Source organism: Miniopterus schreibersii (assembly GCF_964146895.1).
Source record: "Miniopterus schreibersii genome assembly, chromosome: 4".
NCBI lineage: Eukaryota > Metazoa > Chordata > Mammalia > Chiroptera > Miniopteridae > Miniopterus > Miniopterus schreibersii.
The window spans coordinates 45,610,889-45,637,344 of record NC_138105.1 but is presented as its reverse complement, the minus strand read 5'-3'; the positions used below and the strand labels follow the sequence as shown (position 1 = coordinate 45,637,344).

Genomic DNA, 26,456 nt, shown 5'->3' with positions numbered 1-26,456 from the left:
CATATGGTGCTTTGGATATACAAGACCCTTAGTCCAGACTTGGGGGGGGGGGGGGCAGGAAGTGGTCTCAGGGAAGTGATGTCTGAGCTGCTGAAGAATAAATAGTAGATGGCCAGAAAAGAGTGCTGAAAGGAAGACTATTCTAGCAGAGGATGTATGGAAGCTCAAAGGAAAAAGAAAAGATGGCATCTTCCAGGAACTAAGTGCAGTACTAATGGAGTGTAGAACTAGAGGTGGAAAGAGCCCAGCAAGGTAAGCAGGAGTCAGACCCTGCAGGGTTTTGTAGGCCAGGATAAAGAGCTTGAGGGACATCCCATTGGAGAGCCCAGTAGGCAGCTGTGTGCGGCTGAAGCTTAGGAGAGGGATCTGAACTAGAGATGGAGATCTGGAACCATCCATTTGTAGATGGTACTTCAAGCCACACAGACCAGAGAGAGAAGGGAAGGGAGATTTAAGCAGATGAGATATTACAAAATAACCCACAGTGCCTGGCATCAGAAACAGAAAGTCAGAGGAGGTGTGGGTCCAGGTATGCTGAACTTGTAAAAATTATCTACAAACTCATCGCTGCCTCTCCTTTTACCCTTGTCCTGTTCCCACAGCACCCTCTGTATCCCTTTGTGTAGCAACTGTCATTCCTGCGTTTATTAGTTTGCTGGCTATCTTCTCCATCTCACCTGGTCTCACTTGTTCAGTCCAGTCCACAGTGGAGGTATAGATGATTTGTGCAGGCAAGTATGTGGAATATCAGAGGCCAGCAGTACTTCCCATGAGTAACACATTCAGCTCAACAACAGAGGCCAGGCCTGGCCTGAGAAATGAGGACCCGAAGGTCTTAGAGCAGAGAAACCAGATGATGCTACGGGAAGGGGGTGTGTGGGTGGGGTCATGTGGAGTAGAAGCCCACAGTGGAGTAGGAAGGGCAGTGAGAGACAGGTGAATCATTTCAATAGTTGAGAAATCAAAAGCTTATATTCATTTCTCTGTTCTGTTTCCTAGTGACCACTTTTCACTCATTCATTCACTCTCTCATTACTGAGCATCTTCAGGCCAGGTACTAGGGTGAGTACAGAAAATACAACAGTAAACAAGATAGTGGCTTTACCTCTTTTTCATAATCAGAGCACCTGGGGTCCCAAAGGAGAATGTCCCCTATTTAAAGTACTTACCTCCTTCTCAACATCCCCAAACCAATCACTTTAATTCCAGTTTCAAATGAGACCCAAGTGAGTTGCCTGTAATAAATTAGAAACCTCTACCGAGAGAGAACAGAAACCAAAAGCTCTCCTTGAAGGGAAATCTAACCTTGATGCCACATTTTAAAAATCAATTACATTTGCTAACTCACGCTAAATTAACCACAGAACAAAGGCTTGAATTCTGCATATGCCCGATTCCTTAACCATGTTGAGGCTTTGAAGATGAATTCATAAAGACAGGCTTAATTTGTCTGACTAAAAAGCTGGGAATAACTATTTAGTATATCAATATAATTACAGCAACATTAATCTTCAAATTACATACATCAGTGACAGTAATTAAAAATAACACATACCTAATATTCACTTTTTTAAAAGAGTATTCTTGGAAAAGGCATGGCTAAGATGGGAACAGAAGCCTGTCTATACAGGACAGTGCAGTGTCGCAGCCGAACACGGAGAACTGCCACGTTCTTGCCACTATAACGTGGGGCTAGAGAACGTCTCTGCTATGTCCTTCAGGCAAAGAAGCATGGGAGAACATACTCTGCAGAATAAAGAGTGTTGCATAGTCTTAGGAACAAGATTCTAAGTCCTTATTGCTCAATATTTATATCCTTTCTAGGACTCTGCTCAGGGTTCAGAGCCACTCGCCCCACCCACATATATTTCTAGAGCATCGACGATGGCCCAGGTGCTGGAGAAAGCGAAGTGAACAGGTCAGACTAGGTGAAATGGAGAAGACAGGCGGCCCGGCCGGGCGTGGCTCACGCGTTGACCTAGGATCCAGGCGATCGGGGTTCGATTCCCAGTCAGGGCACGTGCCCGGGTTGCGGGCTCGATCCCCAGTCGGGCGCGTGCAGGAGGCAGCCGATCAATGACTCTCTCATCATTGATGTTTCTCTCTCTCTCCCTCTCCCTTCCTCTTTCTGAAATCAATAAAGACATATTAAAAAAAAAAAAAAAAGAGAAGACAGATGATAAACTAATAAACGCAAGAATGACGACTGCTACTCAAAGGGATACTGAAGGTGCAGTGGGGACAGGCCAAGGGAAAAGGAGAGGCAACAACGAGTTTGTAGATAATTTTTCCAAGAGCTTACTGGCACAATCTATTTACTTTTAAGTTTCATTTTTAATTTAATTTAAAAATACATAGACATTCAATAGCTAATTAAAAATAAAATGCCCATCCACTATTTTAGCCGTTCATTGATCCTGGCCACACAAAAGTAATTATAAAACGTATTTATTCCTAACACGTTAAGTATTAACCCAATATTTTTAATTTATTTTCTCTCAAGAGTCTCCTTAAAAGAAAATAACCACCACATAAAACTATAAGGAGAATAACAGATAATTTAAAAAGCAACACCTCCCTGAAAGCGGTACAAGCACGATAGTTGTTGAGACCATGGATTTTAGTGTGGAACTAAGGCAGCTGCTGGGCCTGACTCTGCCATTTACAGGCAGTGATTAAGTCCTCTAGGGTTCAGTTTCTTTACAGAGTTGCTGAGGGGATTAAAGAAAACAATGCATGTGAAAAGATGACCATCATGGTTGACGCACAACAATGTCTCCACTGGAGGCAAGAAAGGTGAGCACAAAACAAGTCGGGGAAGGGCCATCTTTAACCAGAAACATCTAAGAGTACCCAGTTAATTTTAGCAAGAACAAAAAGATTTTTAGCAGATGGCTTTAGTCTGAAGCTAGCAGCAGAACACCTGGTGGGGACCATTTGATACACCTTGCCAACATAAAAAGCCTCATAAATTTTAGATATGGGATAAATAATGTTCTTCCTGCGGCTGTGTATCTAAAGGTTGCTTATTTCAATTTGCATTTCTGAATTAATGTATAGGCTGCTTTCTACTTTTGCCAATACGTAACAAGTGACAAGGGCTTAATCATCAATATTTGTTTTTAAAAATTCCAAAGAAGACAGGGTCCTAGATTCCTCAAACATTTGTTGCACTGAATTATTCCCTAGAGTATCCTGATGGTCCTTTTCTTGGAAAAGTGCATCTCGAGATAAGAGGCAACGGAACCAGCAAGCTCTTCCTATCAACTGTGACCACAGGAGTTTCCAAAAGTGGTCTAGTTTCCTGAAAGAGCCATTCCTCTTCCCAACGCCTGATGCTAACACACTTTGACAATCATACTAATTAGAGAAAGCTTTTTGTCAGTTGTGGTCCTTAGCTGGATGGTTAATAGAATACACTTTTATATTCAACATAAAGAGGACCCCCTTTTTAAAAAAATTATGTTGTCAGATTTAATTACAGAAAACTGGGTACAAATGAGATTATGGGATCCATCCTGAGGGGGCAGCTTAACACAATGAAGCTCTGTGATCCATTCTAGAAAATAAGGTCAGCTGCAGACAGAGTTTTTCCTCCAATTTTAATAAACTGTACAGTGTTTGAAAACACGTTTTTATAAAAGCAACAATTACTCAGTAAAATCTGCTTAAAATATAACTGAAAATCTAAGCAATTTAAAATATGCTCCATTCTAGTCCTAACAAATTTAAATGTTTAAGTATGAAATATTACAAACACATAAAACAGAATAGGAACCATCCCAAGATTTAACAAGTGTTAGTATTTGCCCATCATTTTTCTTCAAGGCACTCTATACTTTTATAAAAAAAATAAAACATAACAAATAGAGCTAAATCCCATTACTATCCCTTCTTCTTCCTTCACCCCCAAAAGTAACCACAGTCTTGAAGTGAGTACATATTATTCCTGTACTGGTTTTTGTACTGTATTCATATGTATTCAAAAAAACAGCATACACTAAGACTCTGTGTCTTAAAACTTCATGTAAATTTTATGTAAATACTAACAAACTATATGTAACTTTTTGTTTTTACTTATGTTTTTAGACTTAGTTATTCACACATATAGATATAGTTATATGCTAATACATGTGATTCGTTCATTTTGAATGCTGAGTAGTATTCCACTGATTTAGAACAAACCAGTTTATTTATCTTTCCCTTAATATATTTCTATTTTTCTCTTCCTCAAATCAGTATTCTATTGAATATCTTTATGCGTGTATCCTTGCAAACATGTGCCAGACTTCCCTAGGGGGAATACCTAGAAGATACAGGGTTACATGGCACACAAATATTCAATTTTATTAAATATTGCCATATTGCTCTCCTGATTTATTGCACCAATTTACATTTTCAAGAGTTCCTGTTTTCCACACCCTTGACAGCACTTAGTGTTACCAGATGTCCAACAGTTAGCCACTCAGATGAGCATTATCTGGTATCTCTTTGTGGGTTGAACTGCATTTCTAAAGTGAGGGGAGATGCACATAATTTCATATGTTTATGGGCTTTGGGTGTCTTCTGGGAATTGTCCATTCAACTCTTTGCCTACTTTTCTAATGCATTGTTTCATCATTTTCTTATTAATTTGTAGCATTACAAATATTTTGTATATTTTGGGTACCAATCACTTACAGTTTTGTGTGTTGCAAACATCTCCCAATTTGTGTTTTTTGTTAATTCCAATCTTTTTGTTATGGTTGGTGTTTTATAGTCAGTCTTTGTATTTTATTACTTAGGCACAAGGTAGTGGTTAAGTACACGGGTCCTTGAATCAGACTTCCCAGGTTCAAATCCTAACTCTGTCTCTTATCAGTCATGTTCACAGGTTCGAGTAGCACGTAGGCAGCTGTGAGGGGGCGGGGCATTATTCTGCCTACCACAATTGCTATACCTGTTTGGAGTGCTCTTGAAGAAATTTAAGCAATGAAACAGGAAAATCAGAGTTCTCTTAGGAGTTTAATCTGACAATGTAAGAAGGTGAGTTTGGTAGATGCTAAGGAAGCAGGGAGACACATTAGGGTCTAGAAACGGGTGTGGTAGGAATGAGAATGAAAAGGAGCTGGATATACGCGGCTCAGCAACTGAGCATTGACCGAGGATCCAGGAGACTCCCAGTCAGGGCAAATGCCCCAGTTGTGGGCTCGATCGCCAGTCGGAGGCAGGCAGGAGGCAGCTGGTTGATGACTCTCATCATTGATGTTTCTCTCTCTCTCCCTCTCCCTTCCTCTCTCTGAAATCAAGAAAAATATGTCTTTTTAAGAAAAGGAGCTGGATATGAGCGATGTTGTGGAGGTAAACACTTATTAAAAGATAAACATCGTTTTTCAGAGAGCTCAAAGGAAGGGAAATTTAATATGTTGGCACAGATGAGTGGAATCAGTTCTTTACTTCCCATTTGACTATCAATCTTTGTACAATTTCTTATTCCACTGGTCAGAACCCAGAAGGGAAGAGATACTTGGTACCCTGAATTTCTTAACTGCAATTTATTTTTCAAAAAATTTTACTTGTTTGCCCTGAAATACATATTCACCAGATATGAGGTGACCCTGGTTTATTAGTAGAAGTAGGAATTTAGTAGTATAAAGATTACTGCTTTTGAACCTCAAAGCAAAATACATATTAGTCATGAGGGTTGCTATTAGCATTTTGAGCTGGTCAATTCCTTACTGGGCAAGACCATTCCACAGACTACTGGACATTAAGCACCCCTGGCCCCCTCACACTAAATGGCAGTTGACCTTCCTTCCCAGCCACCGCATGTCCCTATCACAACCAAACACACCCACATATATTTCTAAATGCCCTTTAAGTGCCCTCACCTCTGGTCAAAAACTACCATATAGTGTTAATTAACAATGAATCTAACCTACTTATGTCAACTTGCCTGGCCTGTTTCCAAAAAAATTTACTTATGGTCTTATACACTCTGCCAGCAGAATCAGGCATATTCAAGGCACTATAGTGTACAAAGAAATATAACAATGCAGCTGGTAAAAGGAAACAGACAATGGAAATAAACTGGAAATGTTCACTGAGCTGGGAAAATAAAAATAGCTGTTGCCCAACACAACTGACAAACCAGAAGAAGATATAAATCTGTCCTCTAAATCCCCCTTCCAAAGACAACACTAAAAAAAAAAAAAGACAACACTAACACCAAAATAATAACCAGAGCCCTAAGGCATCTTAAGAGTCCCAGACAGTTCCCGTTATTTTCTGGAACTGGGATTGGACCTGGGCTACTCAAACATCTGCAAGGGACCTTACAATTTAATTCTCACCATACTAATGATTTAGAAACTATACAGAATAGAGTATTTCTTGCTACCTCCAACTGTAAAGATGTATTTTTTAAATTGTATCTACAATTATGGTCATTATCTTGCTGAGAAACAAATTAATTTGTGAAGCCAGCAGTGATGGGCCTCACCACATGCCGTGATCCGTTGGTGCACAATAAACCTCAGAAGCTACAAATATAGAAAGTGCAGGTCTTACCAATTGTTCAGGACATGTTCTTATGAAAAATTAAAATAGTTCCTAACCCAACAGAAATGAACCAAGATGTGGTAACACGTGTAGTTTTCTGTTGGCTTATTTTGAGCTGACACTGCTCAGCCAAATAGCATGTCAATTTAGGGCTGCCCTGGTCCCTCCAAAACATTTCCTATAAATATCTTTCCATAGAAGATGCCAAGTACAACTTGCTTAAAAGGAATAATAAAGTATTTCTCATTAGCACAAGAGAGGAAAAGAGGAGTGGGTAAAAGCATGGCAAAGAGGGGGACTTACTGGACAGAAGTAGGTGTTCTCCACGATGTGCTGGGCCACCACGGTGTTCTCCGCGGACAGGGACATGATGAAAAGCAAAGCATCCCGGGCCTGCTGACCCACGGCCCCCTCTCGATGAATGAAGGGAATCAGAAGGGAGAAGATGAGGAAGTTGGCCGCCCCTTGGTCCTCGCTCGTGTGGAAAAATAGTTCCAGGATGGATGGATCTTTGGCAAGGATGGAACAGAGCTGATTGAGCAGGACAACCAGTTTCCCCTCCACGGCAGGGGTGGTTGTCCCTGAGCAAGAGCTCAGCAGCATCATCAAGGGCTTCAGAATGGGCTTGTGGTGCAGCAGGGGCTGATGCGACTGAGTGACCAGCATCTCGTACATTTTTAGCTGCTCGATTTTAGTGTCATCAGTAAATTCCCGCCTCAAGCTCCAAAGGAAGAGTTTCTCCATAATGTTCTCAGAGACCACGAATTCCAGGATTGGCCCCATTGCAGCATCCTTGGCTTGTTCTTCAATCAGCAAGAAGAGCATGTGTTCTACATAATTCTGCACTGCACTGGCCTCATCTGGAGGGATGGATCCATATTTCGCCTGGGTGTTCTTCAAGGGGTCGTGCTTCTCTAGGATCTTCACAACCTGTAACCAGACCAAACACTTTTCATCCAACTGATGTCTATCATAATGACAAAAACACACCACTGATTGTACCAAACCTTCACAGAAGATACAGGAGCCATGGCCCACAACAAGATATATGTGAGCATTGTGTTTGTCTCTCTCTCACTCATAAGAATAAAATGAAGGGGTTAAACTATAGAAAGAAAATGTTTGAAGATGCTCATTTTTAACAGTTATAATTTTTGGCAACCTGTCAAAGAAAGTAGTATGGTTATGTAAATTAAGCTACATGCACTTCTGGCCCTATTATTATTAAGACTTGAGCAAAATGAAAACTTGCAAGTGATATTTTAGATGAAAAAATATCACTATTTTTTAGATATTTAGATTCATCATGATCAAGTATGTCAAAAACAGGTGAAAAAAAGACTGAAAAAAATAAAAATAGAAACCGTTTTTGTGTTCAAATGATGACAAGTTCTTAAATTTTTTTCTAAACTGTCAAGAATATTGCTTTTTAATTATTTTTTTATAAATAGGGTTTTTTATTGATTTTAGAGAGAGGATAGGAAAAGGATCGATAGAAACATCAGCTGCCTCCTGCATGCCCGCTACTGGGGATCAAGCCCACAACCTGGGCATGTGCCCTGACCAGGAATTGATCCCATGACTTCTTGGTTCATGGGTCAATGCTCAACCACTGAGCCACACCAGTTGGGCTTGCTTTTTCATTTTAAAACACATTAAATAAGTAAGTCTGCCTGTGTTCTCCTGTAAATAGCATTGATTTGGAGACTTTAGCAGAGGAACACAGCTCCTCATATGCCCCTGACAGAACATCATCCTTCCCTCCTCTACTTTGGATGGGCACCCTTTTCAGCCAAGCAAGCAACATTAGGAAGGATGAAAGGAAACTGGTGAACAAAAGACACACACCCAGCACAATCAACCCTAACATATGGCATATGTCTGCATTTCTTTAAGCCAGAGAAAGTTCTGAGAAAACCAATTACAAAATATATCCCTAACGTACAGAATTTCTGTTTGAAGTAATGAAAAAATATTGGAAATAGTGGTGACGGTTGAATACATTGTGAATGTAGTTAGTGCTGTTGAATTATACACTTTAAAATGGTTATGATGGGAAACTTCACTATATATATTTTACCACCAAAAAGAAAAAGTCAATTGACAGTAAAAAATGAATAAATCCCTAGTCAGGTCATGTGTCAGCCCTGGTGTTTCTCTCCCTTACCACTGCTGGTCTGTGAATGCTTCCTGCCTCTCTTTGCCCATCTATACTGACTTCTGCTTCGGGACCCGGAAACTAAGACAATTTTTATCTCAACTCCCATGTTACTTTATGACCTGGAATTTCTATAATATTCATTCACTTCTTTTTAAATGTATCCACATGATCATTTTTAAGCACTCAAACACCAATGATTTTATTTTCATTCCTTTTTGCCTTTCTGAACTGCATGCTACGTGAAATACGTTTGATTCTGTAGTACCATCCTGGCCCAGTTCTGTAACGTGTGGTTACATGTTCTGTATTTAGGTTACAGAATTTTTGCAAGTCACTGGGGAAGCTGGCAAAGGCACAATGCTATGTCAGCATGCATGAGAGCAATCAGAAGTTTGTTTCTCAGGGAAAGTTCTAAGTTTCTCCCCTGTTCGAAACAGGGCAAAGGAACATTTATAGACAAGTTCAAACCTTATAGAATGAACAGAATTCTACAGAACCTATCATCTCTATTCACTTCCATTACAAAATTAATAATGCTGTCAAAGGAAAAAAATCACCCAACACCTCTGAGCTGAAATTTTCAATGAGAAAGGCTTTCAGTTAGCAGCTACCGAGAAGGTACATAGCTTGATGACTGGTGGCCCCAGTGCACCCACTGGACATCCCCTTTCCTTCACTGCACACTGACTTCAGAGTGCCCCATCCTTCCTAAAATCCAAGAAGCCAGCAAGAATTCCTCAAAGGCCTGATAACCTCACTGGCAGAAATGCTGGGACTTGACTGTCCTTTCCCTTTGCTCTGGCCTTGGTGACATCTCACAGAGATCACAGTACCACACTTGTCCAAAAGGGGGCTCCACCTCAACACAGCATGTTCTCTAGCCCCAAAGTCCTAACTTCAAGGCTCCACATTCTGAAGAACAAATTAGCTACACGCTTTATCAGTTCTATAATTTCAAAGTCCACACACTAAGTTTACTTATGAGAGCTATATATACAGCTAGGCCTTGGGGTGGAAATGTAATTATGCTCCTCATGTGTGCTCAGACTGTATAAACTGCATAAAGTTGAGACTGTTCATTTTACATCCATAGTGGCACAGTAAATTAGTTCAGTCTTTCTGGAAAACAACCTGGCAATATGTATGGAAGCTACAAAATTGTTCCTGCCCTTTGGCTTGTTAATCTCACTAGGGCAGAAGGCCTAAAGGAAACAACCCAAAAATAATTTGTTAAAAAATGTTCACGCTGATATTTTTAATAATGAAAAATAAAAATATTATTGACCCAAATGGTCAAAAATAAGATAATTATAATAAAAATGTTACCTTGCCATACAATAAAGTTATTAAAAATAAGCACTAAGTTAATCATATAATTACCTGCAAATGTATGCATGAAATAATTTAAAAACTAAATATTTGACAAAGAGATGTATGATTAGAAGTGAATATGAAAAGATATAAATGAGATTGTCAGGTTAATTAGTTCTTTCTTATAAACTGATCTAACTTCATAATACAAATAATAATAAAAGTAGACAAACTAATTTTGTACTAATGTTTTTTAAAAGGACCAAAACACTGAGTTAAAAACAATTAATAATTGGAAATCTCCTCATCCTCAGAAATTCCTGAGCAATATAAATTATGCATATGTATTTATACTATATACATGCATGTAGTATTTATTATATCTTATATAACTAAATGTGTATATATATATATAATACACACCAAAACTATATACATGAGCTACATTTTTCTCATGAATTAACCTTCATTTATATTATTTATTCCAATGTATTTCTTTGCAAATAGATTTTTTTTTTTGCTATGAAAAACCTAAAAAAGAGAACTGAGATTTTTATATAGAATGCAAACTATTGAGCAGCTTTTAAGTGAAAGCATCTTTATAGTGTAGCTCTTCTACACTGCCTTCTGGGTTAATGGGCAGAGGAACATGAGAACAGAGCTATAAAAACTTATGGAGATATAAGGTTTGTTGATCATCTGGAATGGACCAGAACCATTAAGAGCCCTTTATTCATTCCCAGCCAAGGGGTGGTTTTACTGCCTAGAAGATAGGTGTGTTACAACCAAGGCCTGTGAGTCATGGAGTACACAATGCCCAGCAAAGCGCTGACTATGCCTGTGTTGCCACATGTCCTTAACCTCTCTCCTTAGGTGTCAGGACCTTCCCAGACCACCTCCCTTCCCCTTCCAGGCAGACACACCCATGACCAGCTTCCCACATGTGGGCTATGGGGGCCCACACTCTAGGCCCCATTCCTGTCCTAACAGGGAATGCCTCAACAAGCTTCTTGGCTAGAGCACAACTTTCACTGAAATGCCCAAGAACTTCAGCTCTCATGTTCCAAATTTGTTGCCCAGATGGTGTCATAGCTCTTTCAATTTCTGCAGACTGATTCCTGATGTGATCTGGAATTTTCCTTATTTTTCCCTGTTGTGCCCACCAAACTCGAATATTCCTGTGTCCCTGACTTTTGCTTGCTGCCTGGTTTCATTTATGTATCAACTCTGCCCTTCCAGTCCTGTGGGTTCATGATTCCATACTGCTCACAGCAGCATCCCAAGGCCTTGCCATTCTCTGATTGTATCTTCTCTCTTATACTCTCAACCTTGCCTCAGATTTCCCAGCCCTGGATTCTTCTCAGCTATATATATTCTCAGTCTCGGGGACTCAGTTCCAGGAGGAAATCACAATTAAGGGGGCTGGAAGGATCCAAGTAGGGAAGACAGTAAAAGCAAGCAAAATACATTTTGTAAGTATTTCCTTTACTAAACAAGTACACTTGGTTAGGCTCCAAATACCATTTAAAAAACTAATCAACCCCTGATAAAGTCCACAGTCATTAAGTGAGTAAACCAGCTGAGACCAGAAATTACACTGTAAGTGTTTTGATTATCACAGCCAGGCATGTGTTGATCTACAATCTTTAACAAGTACAAGCTGGTGTGTGTGTGTGAATCATGAGCCCAGATCCCATATAGATCCACATGTAAATTACCACAATTCTGAAAAGAAACAAATAAAAAATCAATAGTGTGAACAATGGTATACAAATTATCAACTCACTAACCCAGTTAAATCTTAACTTCAAAGTCATCTGACCTTATATATTAGGATTATTGGGACTTAATAAGATGAGCAAGTAGCATATTTCTTTCCTAAAAGAGTATCAGCTACTCCTATCCTTAGCTGTAATGATGGCCCCCATAAGTCAATGAGAATGGGCCTGAATTTCAAATATTCACAAATTCTAAATAGACAGCTCAAATGCTTCAAGAATCAAAAGATCTACATAAATCACATACTCACACCTCAAGCTAACAAATGATTATTCTTTCTACTAAACACAAATGTTTCTCTCTCAGGAGATTGGTCTTGACTTCACTGTAACATTGTTCTATTATTATATAGGTGATTATTTATGCTACTTTGGTTAGAGCCTAGTTATTTCAAGAAAGTCACAAAAGTACAACCCACACTTCCAAATCCTCTGGAATGCTAATTTAAAGTGGCGTCATGAAAAAACCAAGTTACTAAGCAACATTTTCCATCACATAGAAGAAGGGCAGGATTTAGCAGTCTTAAGCAAATTCCACTTAATGTACCAAATAACTACAGTGAAAGTAAGTTTCCACCTGGTCCCTGTTCATTATTTAACAGCAGGTCTTTCAGTCGGGGTTATTCCTTGCACATCTCTTCCCACGGGAGACCTTTACTAAGTCATTTCTTTTTGTGTAACATGATAACATAAATAACAACATATATTCTTGCACAAGTTGGTTAATGTCAGCTCTGGTCCTGAACTCCAGAGGCTTGTTTAAATCTGGGATAACCCAGGATCAAGCAGGAGCTACATGCACATGCCATCCCTCCCTGGAACCAAAGACAGTCCAATAATTACTGCAATACAGAAACATGGTAGGAACATCATAAACTAACACTAAATTAGTTATGTTTTTTTTTTAATTTAGGTATTAGGGAAAGGACTTAAGAGTGGTGATCTATATAATAATATTCCAGAGAACACTGTAATTTCAACCACAGCAAAAACAGACATCACCGAGCACACAACGGGAGAGCTGCTGACATTTCACCATGTTCAACCACTTGAGAGTCTAACAGAAGCATGGCCCCCTAAAGAAAGATAGCTTTTGTTCTGCTGTACTTTCTAGGTTCAAGTGTTAGACCTACTTGAAAAGCTAAGAGAGATACAAATTTTTTAAATGTTAACATCACTTTACGGCGATATAAAGATTAATCAGAGTTCTCTAATACTTTCCAACTTTTCATCTCTCGAAGACTTAATTTCTCCCTGTCACTGATTCTATGACAAGGCACAGACCAAAGGAATGAAGATGAACAGAGTAAGAGGAGTGTCACGGGGAACAGACTGAAGTGCTCAAGTGCTCTACACGTTTTCAGTAGAGCCAGGCTGCTTGGAGCTCTACACAAGACACTATACTTAAAACCTAGTATCTACTTTTCATTACAGTATTGTGGGAACACATCTGACTTAACTAACCTAGATGATACAGTGTTTCCTATCCCCACCATCTCCTAGAAGAAAAAGGCTGTTAAACATACCAGCTTTTCTTCATCAGCTGGTATTATTCTATTTGAGCTCTGAAATTTTCTCAGCTTAAAAAAACTGTATAACAGCTTATTTTTGCACACTGAGAGTGGTAGGGGATGCTTTGGGCTATTGACTAGAAGCACAAAGAAATGTGCATTTCTAATTGATTTTTTTTTTATAACCTATGGCCCCTGTTCTCCTGCCTGTAAGTAGACAACGAATACTGATTCAGTGCTTAAAAGGAGGTGGAGAATGAATGAGTACAGCGTGGTCCATGAAGCTTCACAAAGTACAACTGTGCCATTAATAACTAGTGTGGGGAGGGGCGGGGAGGTTCATATGGCAATACAGTTAAATCGTTTATTATCTGGTGAACCAGTGCTGCTTCTTCTTCTCTCTTCCATTCAAAAGCAAAGAAGCAAAGGCAAGAGATAAAAACAACAGTCTACTGGACGATAAGCTGTTCCTATGGACTACTATAAAAATTACACACACACTCTCTTCCAGATCACTGACCATTATATACAAGTTCAAAGATCTTACTGGTAGCAAATTATACACTGTTTTAATATTAGTGTATATTCAAAGTTGTTTCCTAAGTCACCTAGCTCTCCTAAAGTTGTATTTCGTATCTCCTGTGTTTCAGTTCAACAAGTTATTGAAATCTACAAAATGCCTACACTTTTCTTGGCACTGAAGATGTAGGTGAACTACAAATGGTCTCTGATCACGAGGTTGGGCAGAAGATACTGTGCACGTCCCATTAACAAAAGGTGGTGGGTCTGACAGACACTCGGGATGTTGTTGGAGCACAGAGTGGGAGAGTAAAAGAGGACAGAAAGGTTTCCTAGAGGAAATGATGTCCCAAATGAGTCCTGTAGAAGGAGAGGCGTGTAACCAGGGGGAGGGATATTCCAGGCAGAAAGAAGAGGAAGTGCCTAAGGCAGAGAGGCGTGAAATCGCATGATGCCACTGCCCAGGAGTGGGGGTGACTAAGGACTCCAAGTAATTTTGTATTTCTGGAGACTCAATGAGAGATGAGGAGTGAAAGAGGCCAGGACATAAAGAACCCTATGTGCCATTCTGGTCTGTAGCTGGGATGCCACTGAAATGTCCAACTAAAGGAATGGTCCAGACAGATCTGGGTTTTTATATTCATTGCTCTGGCAACTTACGATGCCAGATGGCATCTCAAGTGAGAGGAAGTACAGGCCAGAGGCTACTTCCTACAGCCTGGATTCTCCAAGGTCCCTATTAGAAATGCAACTATTCCTGAATGTTCACTATGGAACAAATCTGGGGGATGTCATGAGATCACTGGACCCAGGGAACAGTTTGGAAACACAAGTGCATTGCTGGGCCAATCGAGGACTCTCCCCCTGGAAACCCCCTGAATCACAGACTGCCTTAGCTGATGGCTGGTTACATAACTAGCTGTCCCTGACACAGCTAGTTGCAGGTGGGCAAGCGGATCCCCACCCCCATCAAAGTATGCTTTTCAAATCAAGGTCTGGGAAAGAAGCTATTAGTAAACAGCAGAACAGAACCTGTCTGATGCGTGTTAACCATGCTGAGCCTGTGCCGCAGTGTGCTAACAAGCAGACGCACCCAGGATGGAAGGTGCTGCGCTTGCCAACTAATGAACGCTTCAGTAAATAAAACCCTGCCACCCAGCTCTGTCTCTGCCATGCTTCTTACCGGCCTCACAGGTTTCCTTGGGTTGCCTTGGGGGAACCCAGGGACTACAGCCACTCAAGTCACAGGACTTTGTCAGATTTTAGCTCATTTCCCAACCCTCTGCACCTGTTCTTCATCTACCCCCAGCCTGAACAACTCACAGAAAAGAGCTAACGTATGAAACTCCAAAACGATAAATAAATAGCACTTACTCCTACAATGGAAGGTCTCATTCCTTACCGCATGCTTAGTCCCACACCCTTTCCTTGCCCCGACTTCTTCGCTCTTTTTTACCATCCAATAAAAGCCAAAGCTGAGCTTTTGTTACCAATACCCCTTCTCTAAGGTGTTCTTTACTTTTCTGTCATCAAGACCTTCTTTTCCCTCCATCATGCTAGCAAAATCTCACAGCCTCCATTTCCATCCATAATAGTCCTTTCCCTTGGCTTAATTCCTGTAATCATTATTATTCATTTTATAACAATGTGTCTCACACTGGCATCCAAATTAACTTCTACATTCTTTAAAAGCCCAGACCAAGGCCCATACATGCCTGTGTCCCATCTGTGATGCCTGCAGTAATATACCTGAAGTGTGGACTCAGTAAATCCCCATTCAACAATAATCACATTGATATCCACATGAATTTCTTCAACAAGCAATTTTTATTCATAAATGTAACAGAAAGGCCCTCAAGAGCCTTTGGAAATAGAAACTGAGGACATTTTCCAGGTTGGTTAAAAAGGAAAAGTCAAGACTAAAGAGGTAAAACACTTGACCAAAGTTAAATAAATGGCTGAAACAGCCAGACCAAGAGTGTCCCCACTCTGCAAAAGAAGTGTTTCCTAACTAAACACCATCCTCTCAAAGTTATCCTTACCCTCAACTTGACATTTTTCTGCACTAAACAGAGGGTGCTGTGCTTCAGAAAACCCAAATGTCTGCTAATGCTGAAGTCATTCATATTGGATATGGAAATGAGTAATATGATTCTGGAACCGATATCTGCTCCTTCACCAGTGTGAAAGCGTTGTCACACCTTCCTGAGTTAAGACATTCTAACAGCATGCCAACGACTTTGAAGAAGGCTTGCCCACGACAGCATCTGAAAGGGCAAATGATTCATCTCCATGAACTCAAGAGGCTGATGATATAGCGTGTCTTTGAAGAGGGGTACAGAATAATAAACGGATCACATCGCAGATACCCCAGCAGGAATGATTACAGTCAAAGGTATTATACACAAACAAATAAACGAGATGGGGCTCAGAGCACAGAATGATATTAGAATGGTACTCTTCCACCAAATGAAATGACCAAGGCTGAAAATGTCCTCAATAGAAAACATCTGACTGTGCACTCTTAATAGTTATAAAAATACGAGGAAAATAATTAAATTAACAAGTATATACATATAAATATATGAATATATTATGTACATTATAAACACAACATAGGAAATTTTAAAAGATAGAAATAGGGCTTCTAAGATATTCTTACACACAGTAGCCTATCGGGCACATCCTTAGGGTTTACCAGCCCACTTTGGAGCTAGCACTTTAAAATCCTTATAAAAGTACAAAGCCAAAGGTCATTATTCTATTACCTGGAAGATTCCTGAATTATTTTCTTCCCTTCGCTAAAGCAGATGTGCCCTTACTATCCAGAGAAAACCCATTAAGATTCTAACGGTAAAAAGTCAGAGAATGAGAAATGCATAAGAAATTTTAGAAGCTTTCCACTGGATGGTGACAAGAAACTACAAAGTGTAAATGGCCCAGAAGCAGAATTGATTTTGTTTTTAAATCTAAACTGTGTCCCCCATAATTGCTGTGATTTACAGGCTCAGTGCTTTAACCCATGTGCTCTTTCCGGCCACAGGAAGGAACTGGGTAGTCATTAAAAAACTGTCACATAAATAGCCACTTACCAGCTCACCTGGGAGTGTAATGTTGGACAAGCAGTAAAGAATGCCAATTTTATTTATTTTACTGCTTGTAAACTCCCTGAGGAAAAGGGTGAGCTGGTAAATTTTCTGAACATTCAACCCTTCGTTATCCATGCGAGCAGATCAGAGAAGTCATGGAGAAGCCAAAGTGACTAAGAAAAAAACATCTATAATCAGCTTTGGACTGAATTCAGACAACACCTGGTACTGTCTTTCCTTAAATCACACTGGTCCGCCACCCTGAAAAAGGGCAGACTACTGAGGTCAAGAGACCAAGATCTAAGTACTTGCTTGAAAACTAGCTAGTTATATAACCTCAAGCAAGTTACTCAGCCTCTATAATTTTCCATTTCCTCGTCTGTAAAATGAGGAAGCTAATACTAACTGCCTTATGGGTTTGTGGAAAAGACTAAATGATATAAGGCATTTGAAGTAATCGGCAGAGCACTTGGTAAACATCTAATAAATGTGCGCCTTCATATTGTGAGAGGGCAAGGTCTGGATGGAAATCGGCAGCGACAACGGGGAGCAAGGGGATGTAAACACGACCCAGTGTATAGAAGGTGAGGTCAAACCCACTTGAAGGCCGACTGCTGTTCTTCTAAAAACATCTGAGGAACATATGTGCTCTCTAATTGCTTTTGTTGAAAACCAGGGGTTTTAACCAGATACCTATTCTAAAAGAGCAAGAAGAGAAAGTTGCTTTTCTTCCTTTCTAAAAGGGTTTTCCTCCCTGTCTCTGGAAGCGCAGTTACCTTTCACAGAGGTAGGAAGCCCTGGTTCAGGGTGATGGAGGCCTCGAGACCAGCAGAGAAGGTGGAACTCATACATTACCTGTGCCCAGTGGTTTTTAAATACAATCATGCATGTTTCTGGGTCAACTCCCTGCAGGCTCACAGCCTGCTGGAGTTTGCTTTCTGTCGCAACCGATGACATCATAAACCTTCATAGATCAGTGCTTCTAAGTCATATTTAATTTTCATGAATATTTCGTAAGCAGTCACTAACTTTCAAGTATCACATAAGAAATGTAACTTCTTCACATTTCATTGTCACCCTCCAAAACCTGTAATGACAACAAAAAATGCATCTCATTATGTTCATATATTGAATAGGACACTGACTACTATATTTAAATCAAATCATAGACAAATTTGCAAAGCCCAACACAGAACAAAACATCTACAAAATAGACATTCCTACTCAATCTAAAGGCTTCCCTGTGTTCTCTCACCTTACTACTAAAAATTAAAAAATAATGCCAACCACAACCCCCTAGATTATAATGCTAAATCACTCAAATCTAGTTGCTATAATCAAGCAAGAAACTATGATAACAATGTCCGTGGAGTTTAAAAACATCCAGAAACAGGAAAACCATTAGTTAACAGTGACAGAAATAAATGGCTTGATGAAACTTGGGGTAGTTATAAAACAGCACACAGACTCCTGGGTCCAATATTATTGAATTTTTTTTTAATCAATGACTTTCATAATGGAACTGAGAGCATTCTCAGTCACTTGGTGGCTACAAACAAAGTGAAGGTTTCTAGATTTTCTGAAAAATAACAGAATTCCAAGTAACCTTGATAAATCAGAGAGAAATGATCCATCAAAAACAAGATAGAGGACACTTACAAATGAAAAATGAATTATATGGATAAAATATGAAGAAACTCTGACAGCAACAGACTCCCCGTAGGGAGAAAAAAGGCACTGAGGTTACACGGAGAACAGCGGGTAGGATCCAGTTGTGTGGCGCTTACTCTCTGACAACAGAACACAGCGGTGTTATCTCACCGGTGTGAACAGCCCGTAAAAGGACTGGGTGCCATTCAAAATACAATTTTTTTAGTGTACAGATTGGAGAGAGATCAGAGAAAGGTAATTACACTGTAATTATCAGAGCACTGGAAAATAAAGCCATGATAAAATTTCCAAACTTACCGTGCCAAAAGAAAAACAAAAACGGCTATTTTCAACCGATGGCTCTGAAGGGTATTACAAGGAGGGCACTGATCAACTGTTCCTCCTACAAACAAACAAACAAACAAAAAGAAACAAGGCTTCAGGTGATGATTCAAGTTAGACTTAAGGGTCAAGTTCTTTGTGGGGAGTGGAATTCAACACTGGAAAATATTTAAGGGATATTCAAAACAAGTGCTTCTGCTGGGGGGTGGGAGGCTAACCATTCATCATTAAAGGAGCTTTTTAAAAATGTTAGTACGTAAGGACAGAAAACTTGCAAGAACTAATAATTCTGAAGAAACATTTTTTACGGAGAATGGGAGAAGACTAAGGTATATAACAAGAGGAAGGCCTGTCAGGGGGAGGACTGCACACATGATGTTCCCGAGGGAAACAGCTGTGCATGTATTCTATGACTATGTTTTATTATTTCAATTGGTGAATTCCCCATTGTAGAAGTGCTAAGGATACAAAACTGTTGTTTTCAATAAGACACTGTTCACTGCCAACCACAGCCCTTTGCACTGAGGCATGTTTTTTCTTGGGCTCATCTGGTGTTTTGAAAATTAAGAGTGGCCACCCCAAGCATGCAGGGTATGTGTTCCCAGTCCCCACAGTCCCGTGGTCCCCACCATTCCCTGTGACCCCGCTGCCAGCCTCTTACCCTCATTTTGATTACAGGCTAGCCCATATAGATAGCATTTCAGCATGCAGCTTTGCTTTAAGTGATAAGAGATAGAATAGGGCAATGAGGAAGTTCTGACTCAACTTCCTCATTGCCCTAAACATATTTCTGTGAAAAACATCCAGATCTTTTATTCAGATGACATAATGATGATAATAAAGAAAATCAGAATATTTTGCTTTATCCCAAAGGTTTGAAAAAGTAGAAGACTCCTTGAGATTCCCTCCAGCTCTAGGATTCTCAGATTCTCCTTCAGAGCTTTGAGGGGAATATACATCATACCAACTGCCTCTAAATTAAAATCAGACACATGCTCTCTAACGTCCTTTAAGTTAGTTCTCAAAGGGACTTTACATGAAACCTTTCAGAGAGTGAGGCTGAATTGCAGACAAGATAAATATCTTAGCTAAGGTCATAAATCTACAAGTTAGTTTTTGTTTGTTTGCTTTTTGTTTGTTTTTTAAACTTCATCTGAGGATACTTTTTCCATTGCTTTTCTGAGAGAGTGGAAGGGGGAGAGAGAGAGAGAGAAACATCGATGTGAGAAAGACACATTGTTTGTCTCCCACACCTGCCCCGACCGGCGCCGGGGATCGAGCCTGCAACCGAGGTATGTGCCCTCAGCTGGAATCGAATCCGGGACCCTTCAGTCCGCAGGCTGACGTTCTAACCACTGAGAAAAACTGGCTAGGGCTACAAGTTAGTTTTGATGGTAATAGAATATAAGAGTCTTGATCCCCAATCCAGTGTTCTTTCTAGAAAACCGTCTTCTCCTTTCTGCTGGCTAGAATCCCCAACCCTATTCCCTTAAGGAATCTGGATCTTCTCTGGGAAAAGTGCATCTCGGTTGGTGCTCATCCGATCACACTTTTGAAGCAGATGCCTGAAGAATCTAAACGTGTCATGAATACAGAAACCACAGATGGAGAAAAGGAGGTGTGTCAGGCAAGGCGAGCAAGCCGCATTTGAGAACAAACCACGATACCAGAAGATCCTACGAGTGAAAATGCTACCTAAACACACCCAGAGACCAAAGGGCTGAATATTTCCACTCTTCCACTCTCATCCCCATGCTAGACTATTAAAGCACAGGCATGTCCCCACGCAACATAAAACCAAAAGGAAGACACTGCATCATATTTAAGAGACGCATAAGGATCTATTTCCTCAAGCACCAAGATTTCCAATATAATTCTGCCTTTGCCTGTTATCAGGCTTAACTTTTTTTCCTTTTTTGCATTTGTCAGTTCTAAACTTTTTATTTAACTTTTGGATCACAACTAAAAGTCCCAAGTGAAAAACAGAGGACAAAACTGAGCAAAAGCTGCGAGTGGGTAAAAGAGGCTGCAGTGGCTGGAGTGTGTGCCATGTGACATGCCCGACATCAAACACATCTCCCCTGGCTCGTCCTGTTCCCTCTTCAGCCTAAGGCATCTGAAGCTGGCAGTGCTGGCCGCTCTTGGCACACAGTCAGCCCGCTCTTCCCATAAATACACACATGCACATAAACTCGAATTTCATGCCTAAGAGACAGCTCTATAAACCATCTAGGCCTAGCAAGATTTTTTTTCTTTCTTCAAACAAACCACCAACACCAAAAAATACCCAAAGGGCTCTTTTTCCGACAGGGGTTGCATGTGGTTTTGTGGTGTGGTTGTTGAGTTTTCTGGCATGTATCAAAATACATATAGATACCCTAGCCTGTTAGGCTCAGTGGTTAGAGCATCGGCCTGTGGACTGAAGGGCTCAATCTGTGCCCTGGTCAGTGCGTGAGCAGGAGGCAACCAATGGATGAGTCTCTCGCAACGATGTTTCTCTCTCTCTCCCCCGCCTTCCACTGTCTCTGAAAAGCAATGGGAAAAATATCGTTGGGTGAGGATTTAAAAAAAAAAAAAACAACACAAAACTTATATAACAACCTGATATATCATCACAAATTCTATACTGAAAAGACAGAACTATTATTTCCAAAAATATTACTGGTCATCAATTTATTCATCTCAATACTATATATAAAAATATTTTCCATCAATAAAGAAAAGAAAAATTATATTAAATTGTTGGAGACGGAGGTAACTGACATAAAAGTTATATGTATTTTTATTTGCCCTTTTTGGAAAGTATATGATATCTTTTATTTGACTGTAAAAAAAGCATAAGTATATGCTTCCACATCACAGAATTATAAGACACCATATGGTCATAAAAGCTTAGATTCTAGTTTTCTAGATCACACCCCCTTCCAATGTAAAAATTCCTTCAACCTCATTCCCAAATAAACAGATATCTAATTTCAGACTCTTTCAAAATCTACAATTCTTAGGAGAGCTATAAATGTGTCAAAATTACTTTTTTTTTCCTGAAAGAGTCCCTGAATGACTATATGTTAACATATCTCTTTCACTACAGATTGAACTTATAATGTAAACATTTTGGCATTTAATTCTACATTATCTCATACCATCCTTCAATTATTTTATGTTTCAATACAATATCCTTTAAAAACAAATTATTAAAAATTCCTTAAGGGAAAGAAATGGATGACCACCTTAAAGGGAGACAGAACTAAGAGAACACTTTTATTGAGGAAAAAGTGATCACATTTGCAGGCCTAATGGGAAGGAACCAATGAACATGGAGAATTTGAAGATTTTTTAAAAAAAAAAGGATTTGATGGAGCAAGAGGAGAAGAAAGGTGAAGAACACAGGTCAGGTGAGGCCTCAAGAAAAAAAAGCAAAGCCGAGTCTTTTCATAGTGAGCTACCGAATCAGAGGTAATGTCTTGACCTTGATGGAAAGACATGGCAGGCTCCCTTCCCACCTTTCCTTCTTCCCACCTGATATTTCTCTGGTTGGTTTGTGGAAGTGGTTGGAGAGTTTAGGTGGATTTAAAGTGGGGGACAAAGGGTGATGGCTAAGAGTTTTTAACTTGGTTTTCCAAGTGTGGAAGTCAGAAAACTTAAAGTCCCCACTTGGAGACTTGAGCTTTGAACTGGGAGAAAAGGCCCCAAGACTCTGGTTCCAGCTCTAATCAGCTGTGACACCTTCAGTAAAAAATGGGGCTCTTGGTTTGGAACCTCACTTAGGTGAGTAGTTAGGATTAAATGATTATTTCTTAGGTCTCTTCTAGCTCAAAAGTCATTATTTTACGTTCTTTATTGCAACTGTGATACTAACTGGGAAGAGGTCACCTTAAACAATGGCCATTGTACAAAAACCTTCCCAAGAATTCTAGCTGTAAATGGGATTCTACATGTACACTTTTTTTCTATTGAAGCATATTTCACTTACGGAACCCAAAGCACAGGAATCAATCATCTTAAATATACAAACAAACCGAATCCGTGGTTGGTTGGTTTCTTGAGCAATCGCCAGTATAAAAATCTCATTGTTTTAGAATGCACTTTGGAATGCCCTGAATTGGCTGCTACTAAACACACAAAAAGTCTACTACTGTAAAGTGCTTACCATGCAAAATTACATCTAAGGGTGAAGAATCTTCAAATATTGGGAACATCTGAAAGAGGGGAACCTTGTGCCCTCTCTTACAACTGAGAGCAGTGAAGGGAATTCATTTTGGGTCAAACTATCTCAGACAACCTCAACTTAAAGCCTAATAAAATCCTATTAAACCTAAGTCCTCCCTGTGCTCTAATCCTCTGGCCCAGTTTCCTTTTCTTTCTCACTCTCATATCACATAGCAATGCTGGGCTGTGGAAAATAAAGAAAGCATCTAATAGCCCTGACTCTCCCGGACCTTGTCCTGAGCCTCCCTCAACTTGCCATAAAGCTTTGTTTTTCATCCTCACCCAAGGATATGTTTATTGATTTGAGAGAGAGAGAGAGAGGGAAACATCAATCAGCTGCCTCCTGTATATGTCGCAACTGGGGGTCGAACCTTCAACCTAGGTATGTGCCCTGACTGGAAACTGAACCCACAACCTTTTGGTGTACAGGATGACACTCCAACCAACCGAGTCACTAGCCAGGGTACCATAGAGTTTGACTCTGGCCCCTTCGTGGTTCACTGTCCACAGTTTCAGTAAAATAGCATCTTGTTTTGTTCCAAGTGTAGGTCACCAGTTCACTCACAGAAAAATTCTCAAGAATTTCACCATGCATGAAGAAAGTTCTCTCAATATGTATATTCCAAATGGTTTCAGGTTTTGATAAAGGCATACTTCAAATGAGTAACAAGACTAAGGAAAACTGCTAATGCCCTGAAATAATTCCACCTTGTTTCACATCTTCATTTCACTGGATCAGGCTGCCAACTAGGTCATACCCAACTGCCAGGGAACTGACTGATAAACAGAATGAGCAGAAGAGAAAAATTAAAATTAATATTCAAATTCATACCTGAAATTTGTTCGGGAACTTTAATTTTTAATGCTACTTAAGAAACTAAACCACTGCTGGCAAGGATTTGGAATGTAAAAATTATAGCTTTTGAAAATTATAGCAAGTGTTGAGGCATGAGCTCATGAGTGACTGAACAGAAAAGTTTCTTATCCACATGGAGAGAGATGTTGAAAATGAAAACTGGATCATTCTTGGGGGAAGTTTCCCCAACATCCTAATCAATCAATATAATCTTAGTAGTATGACCAGCATGTTTTGGTCACTTCCTCTGGAAAAGGAAGGATCTTTGGGAAGTTACGCTGTTTAGTCTAATACCTGTCTTTATACATGTGTCCATCAGAATTAGTTTCCTACCAGCAGTCTTTCAAATGCCTTCATGTGAAAATCTTCAGATATGCAACCTGAGGAGTAATAAAGATGACATGAGGACGACCTTTTCGAAAATGTTCCTCATCCATGCATGGCATACGACGCAGTAAGTGCAATGAGTCAAGTAACAATGTAATTCTACATATATCCATGAGTCTCATCAACTGTGGGAAGATTTTTCTAAAGAGATGTGGCTATAGTTTTCAGCCAATTCTATAAAGGGTCCATAAATTGCCCCCCCTTCCAAGAAAAGGTTAAAAGCCACTTTAAAGATGCATTCGTGGTAAAACCACAAAGAGTCCCAAAGCTGAGGCAAAGGCCAGTTCCAACTCTAAAGGTATCACTGAAGAGAGAGTTGTGAGGCTTCTGCAACTTCAGTGATAACAGAAAGTTCTGTTTTGGCAGCTTGGGGGTCGTTCCAGCCTCGGAGTAATCATGCTCTTGAATAATAATCAGTTCAGGCCTCGGAGCCTTACAAATTTCATGGCTGGCTAAGCGCTTCCTCTCCCACCCAAAGGACCACAAGGTGACTTGTCAGAGGTAAAAAATGATTGGCATTTATTATAATTTAGTAACAGGCTCAAAAGTCAGCAAACTCCTGGTCTCCTAGAACATGATCCTATGCCGATCAGGACGCAGCACCTTCCTTTGCCAGTCTAAGAAACAGGCCATGGAGAGTTAGAGGCCTACTGGGTACTAAGGACATGACAGAAAGGGAGAGAACCACCGGTGCTCGAGCTAACGATAAAGGCATCCTGCCTTCAGGTAGGGGGAATGATAGCAGCACTTATGTGGTAACCTAAGACTATGAAGTTCTAATTTTACATTTACTTTTTATAAACATAAAAGTAATGTAAGACTTTCTTACATGTAAATATAATAATCCCTCTCACATGGTACTACGATTTAAATGACTACATTTTCTCATCCATGAGTAGGTAAAAGTTTCTAGAAGTACATAATAAAAATCTACTGGTTTAAAGTAGTTGACCACTCACATATATATTATTGTTATGATCAGTTTATTATCAAGATAAAACACTATATGGACAAAAATAAAAAGCAAGACCTTCTAAAAATACTGGAAATTTTCAGGGGGGTGGATTTAACTTGAAATCTCTCCCTCTCAAGCAGCACTGCATGGGCCTCAGTAGTAAGTATGCAATCAAGGTCCAGGCTTACACACATACCAAGAGGTGATCTAGGGAAGTAAACATGGGTGTATCTCAGGCACCTCAGGTGAGGAATTGCACTGGTGTTCTACCTACAAAATTAAATTTGATCATCAAAACCACTTCTGTGTGCTCACCCTACAAATATGCTTTCACCTTAAAAAACAGCATATGGAATAATGGTAAGAACTGACACTTATTGAGCACTTCTCAGTACCAGGTACTATTCTAAATACATTACACCATTAACTCTTTAAATCTGTAACTATATTACCCTCCTTCATAGATAAAGAAACAGAGGCACAGATTGGTATAGGCACTGATCTAATCAAGGTCACACAGATATCCTATGGTCTGACCCAGATGCATTCTCTTAACCACTAACACCTCTTCAAGAAGAGTGACGTCCTTTGTAGGACTGTTTAGACAGTACACAATTAGAAAGACCTTAAGTATCCACTGGCAACAGTCTGGTTATATAAATGAGGGGACTTCTGTATAGTGGAATGCCATGTCACAATTTGTATTTAAAGGCACAGCTCTGAATGTACTGATATGGAAAGGCTGCCAGGATATGTACAGAACAGCAAGTAGAATTTGCCACCATTGTGTAAGAAGTGAAAAGGAACGTGTTACTCTACATGCTTGTAAGCGCACAGGTGAGCTCTGTGAAGATACACAAGGACTCAGGTGGCTGCCTCAGCAGAGGGGCGCTGGGTGGCCAGGGACGAGGGGCAGGGAAACTTGTTTTCACTGTGCACACTTCTTCATTTTTTAATTTGGTACCATGTTTATGTACTACTTAGCAAAAACACTTTTTAAATTTAACAAAAGAAAAGAAAAATCCTAAACAAAAGGGAAGTACTAAAGTCTGGAGAAAGTATAGCAATTAGAGTGTACCTGAAGTCTCCTCTTTGTCTTAATATGAAGAGGAAGTGTCCGCACATTGATTACAGCCTGATGGGTGTGA

General features: G+C 39.9%; 1 protein-coding gene across 3 annotated transcripts in view; it reads right to left on the bottom strand.

Moving 5' to 3' along the window:
- FHIP1A (FHF complex subunit HOOK interacting protein 1A) overlaps positions 1 to 26,456 on the bottom strand; it is a 188,455-nt gene that overhangs the window by 62,336 nt on the left and 99,663 nt on the right. For all 3 annotated transcript variants that reach the window (XM_081134046.1, XM_081134047.1, XM_081134048.1), the window contains exons 3-5: positions 18,878 to 18,962; positions 17,765 to 17,996; positions 6,844 to 7,470 (exon numbers count right to left, since the gene is read on the bottom strand). In XM_081134046.1, coding sequence (XP_080990172.1) covers positions 6,844 to 7,470; positions 17,765 to 17,869 — 732 coding nt within the window. In that variant the 5' untranslated portion in view covers positions 17,870 to 17,996; positions 18,878 to 18,962. The remainder of the gene's footprint in view (positions 1 to 6,843; positions 7,471 to 17,764; positions 17,997 to 18,877; positions 18,963 to 26,456) is intronic.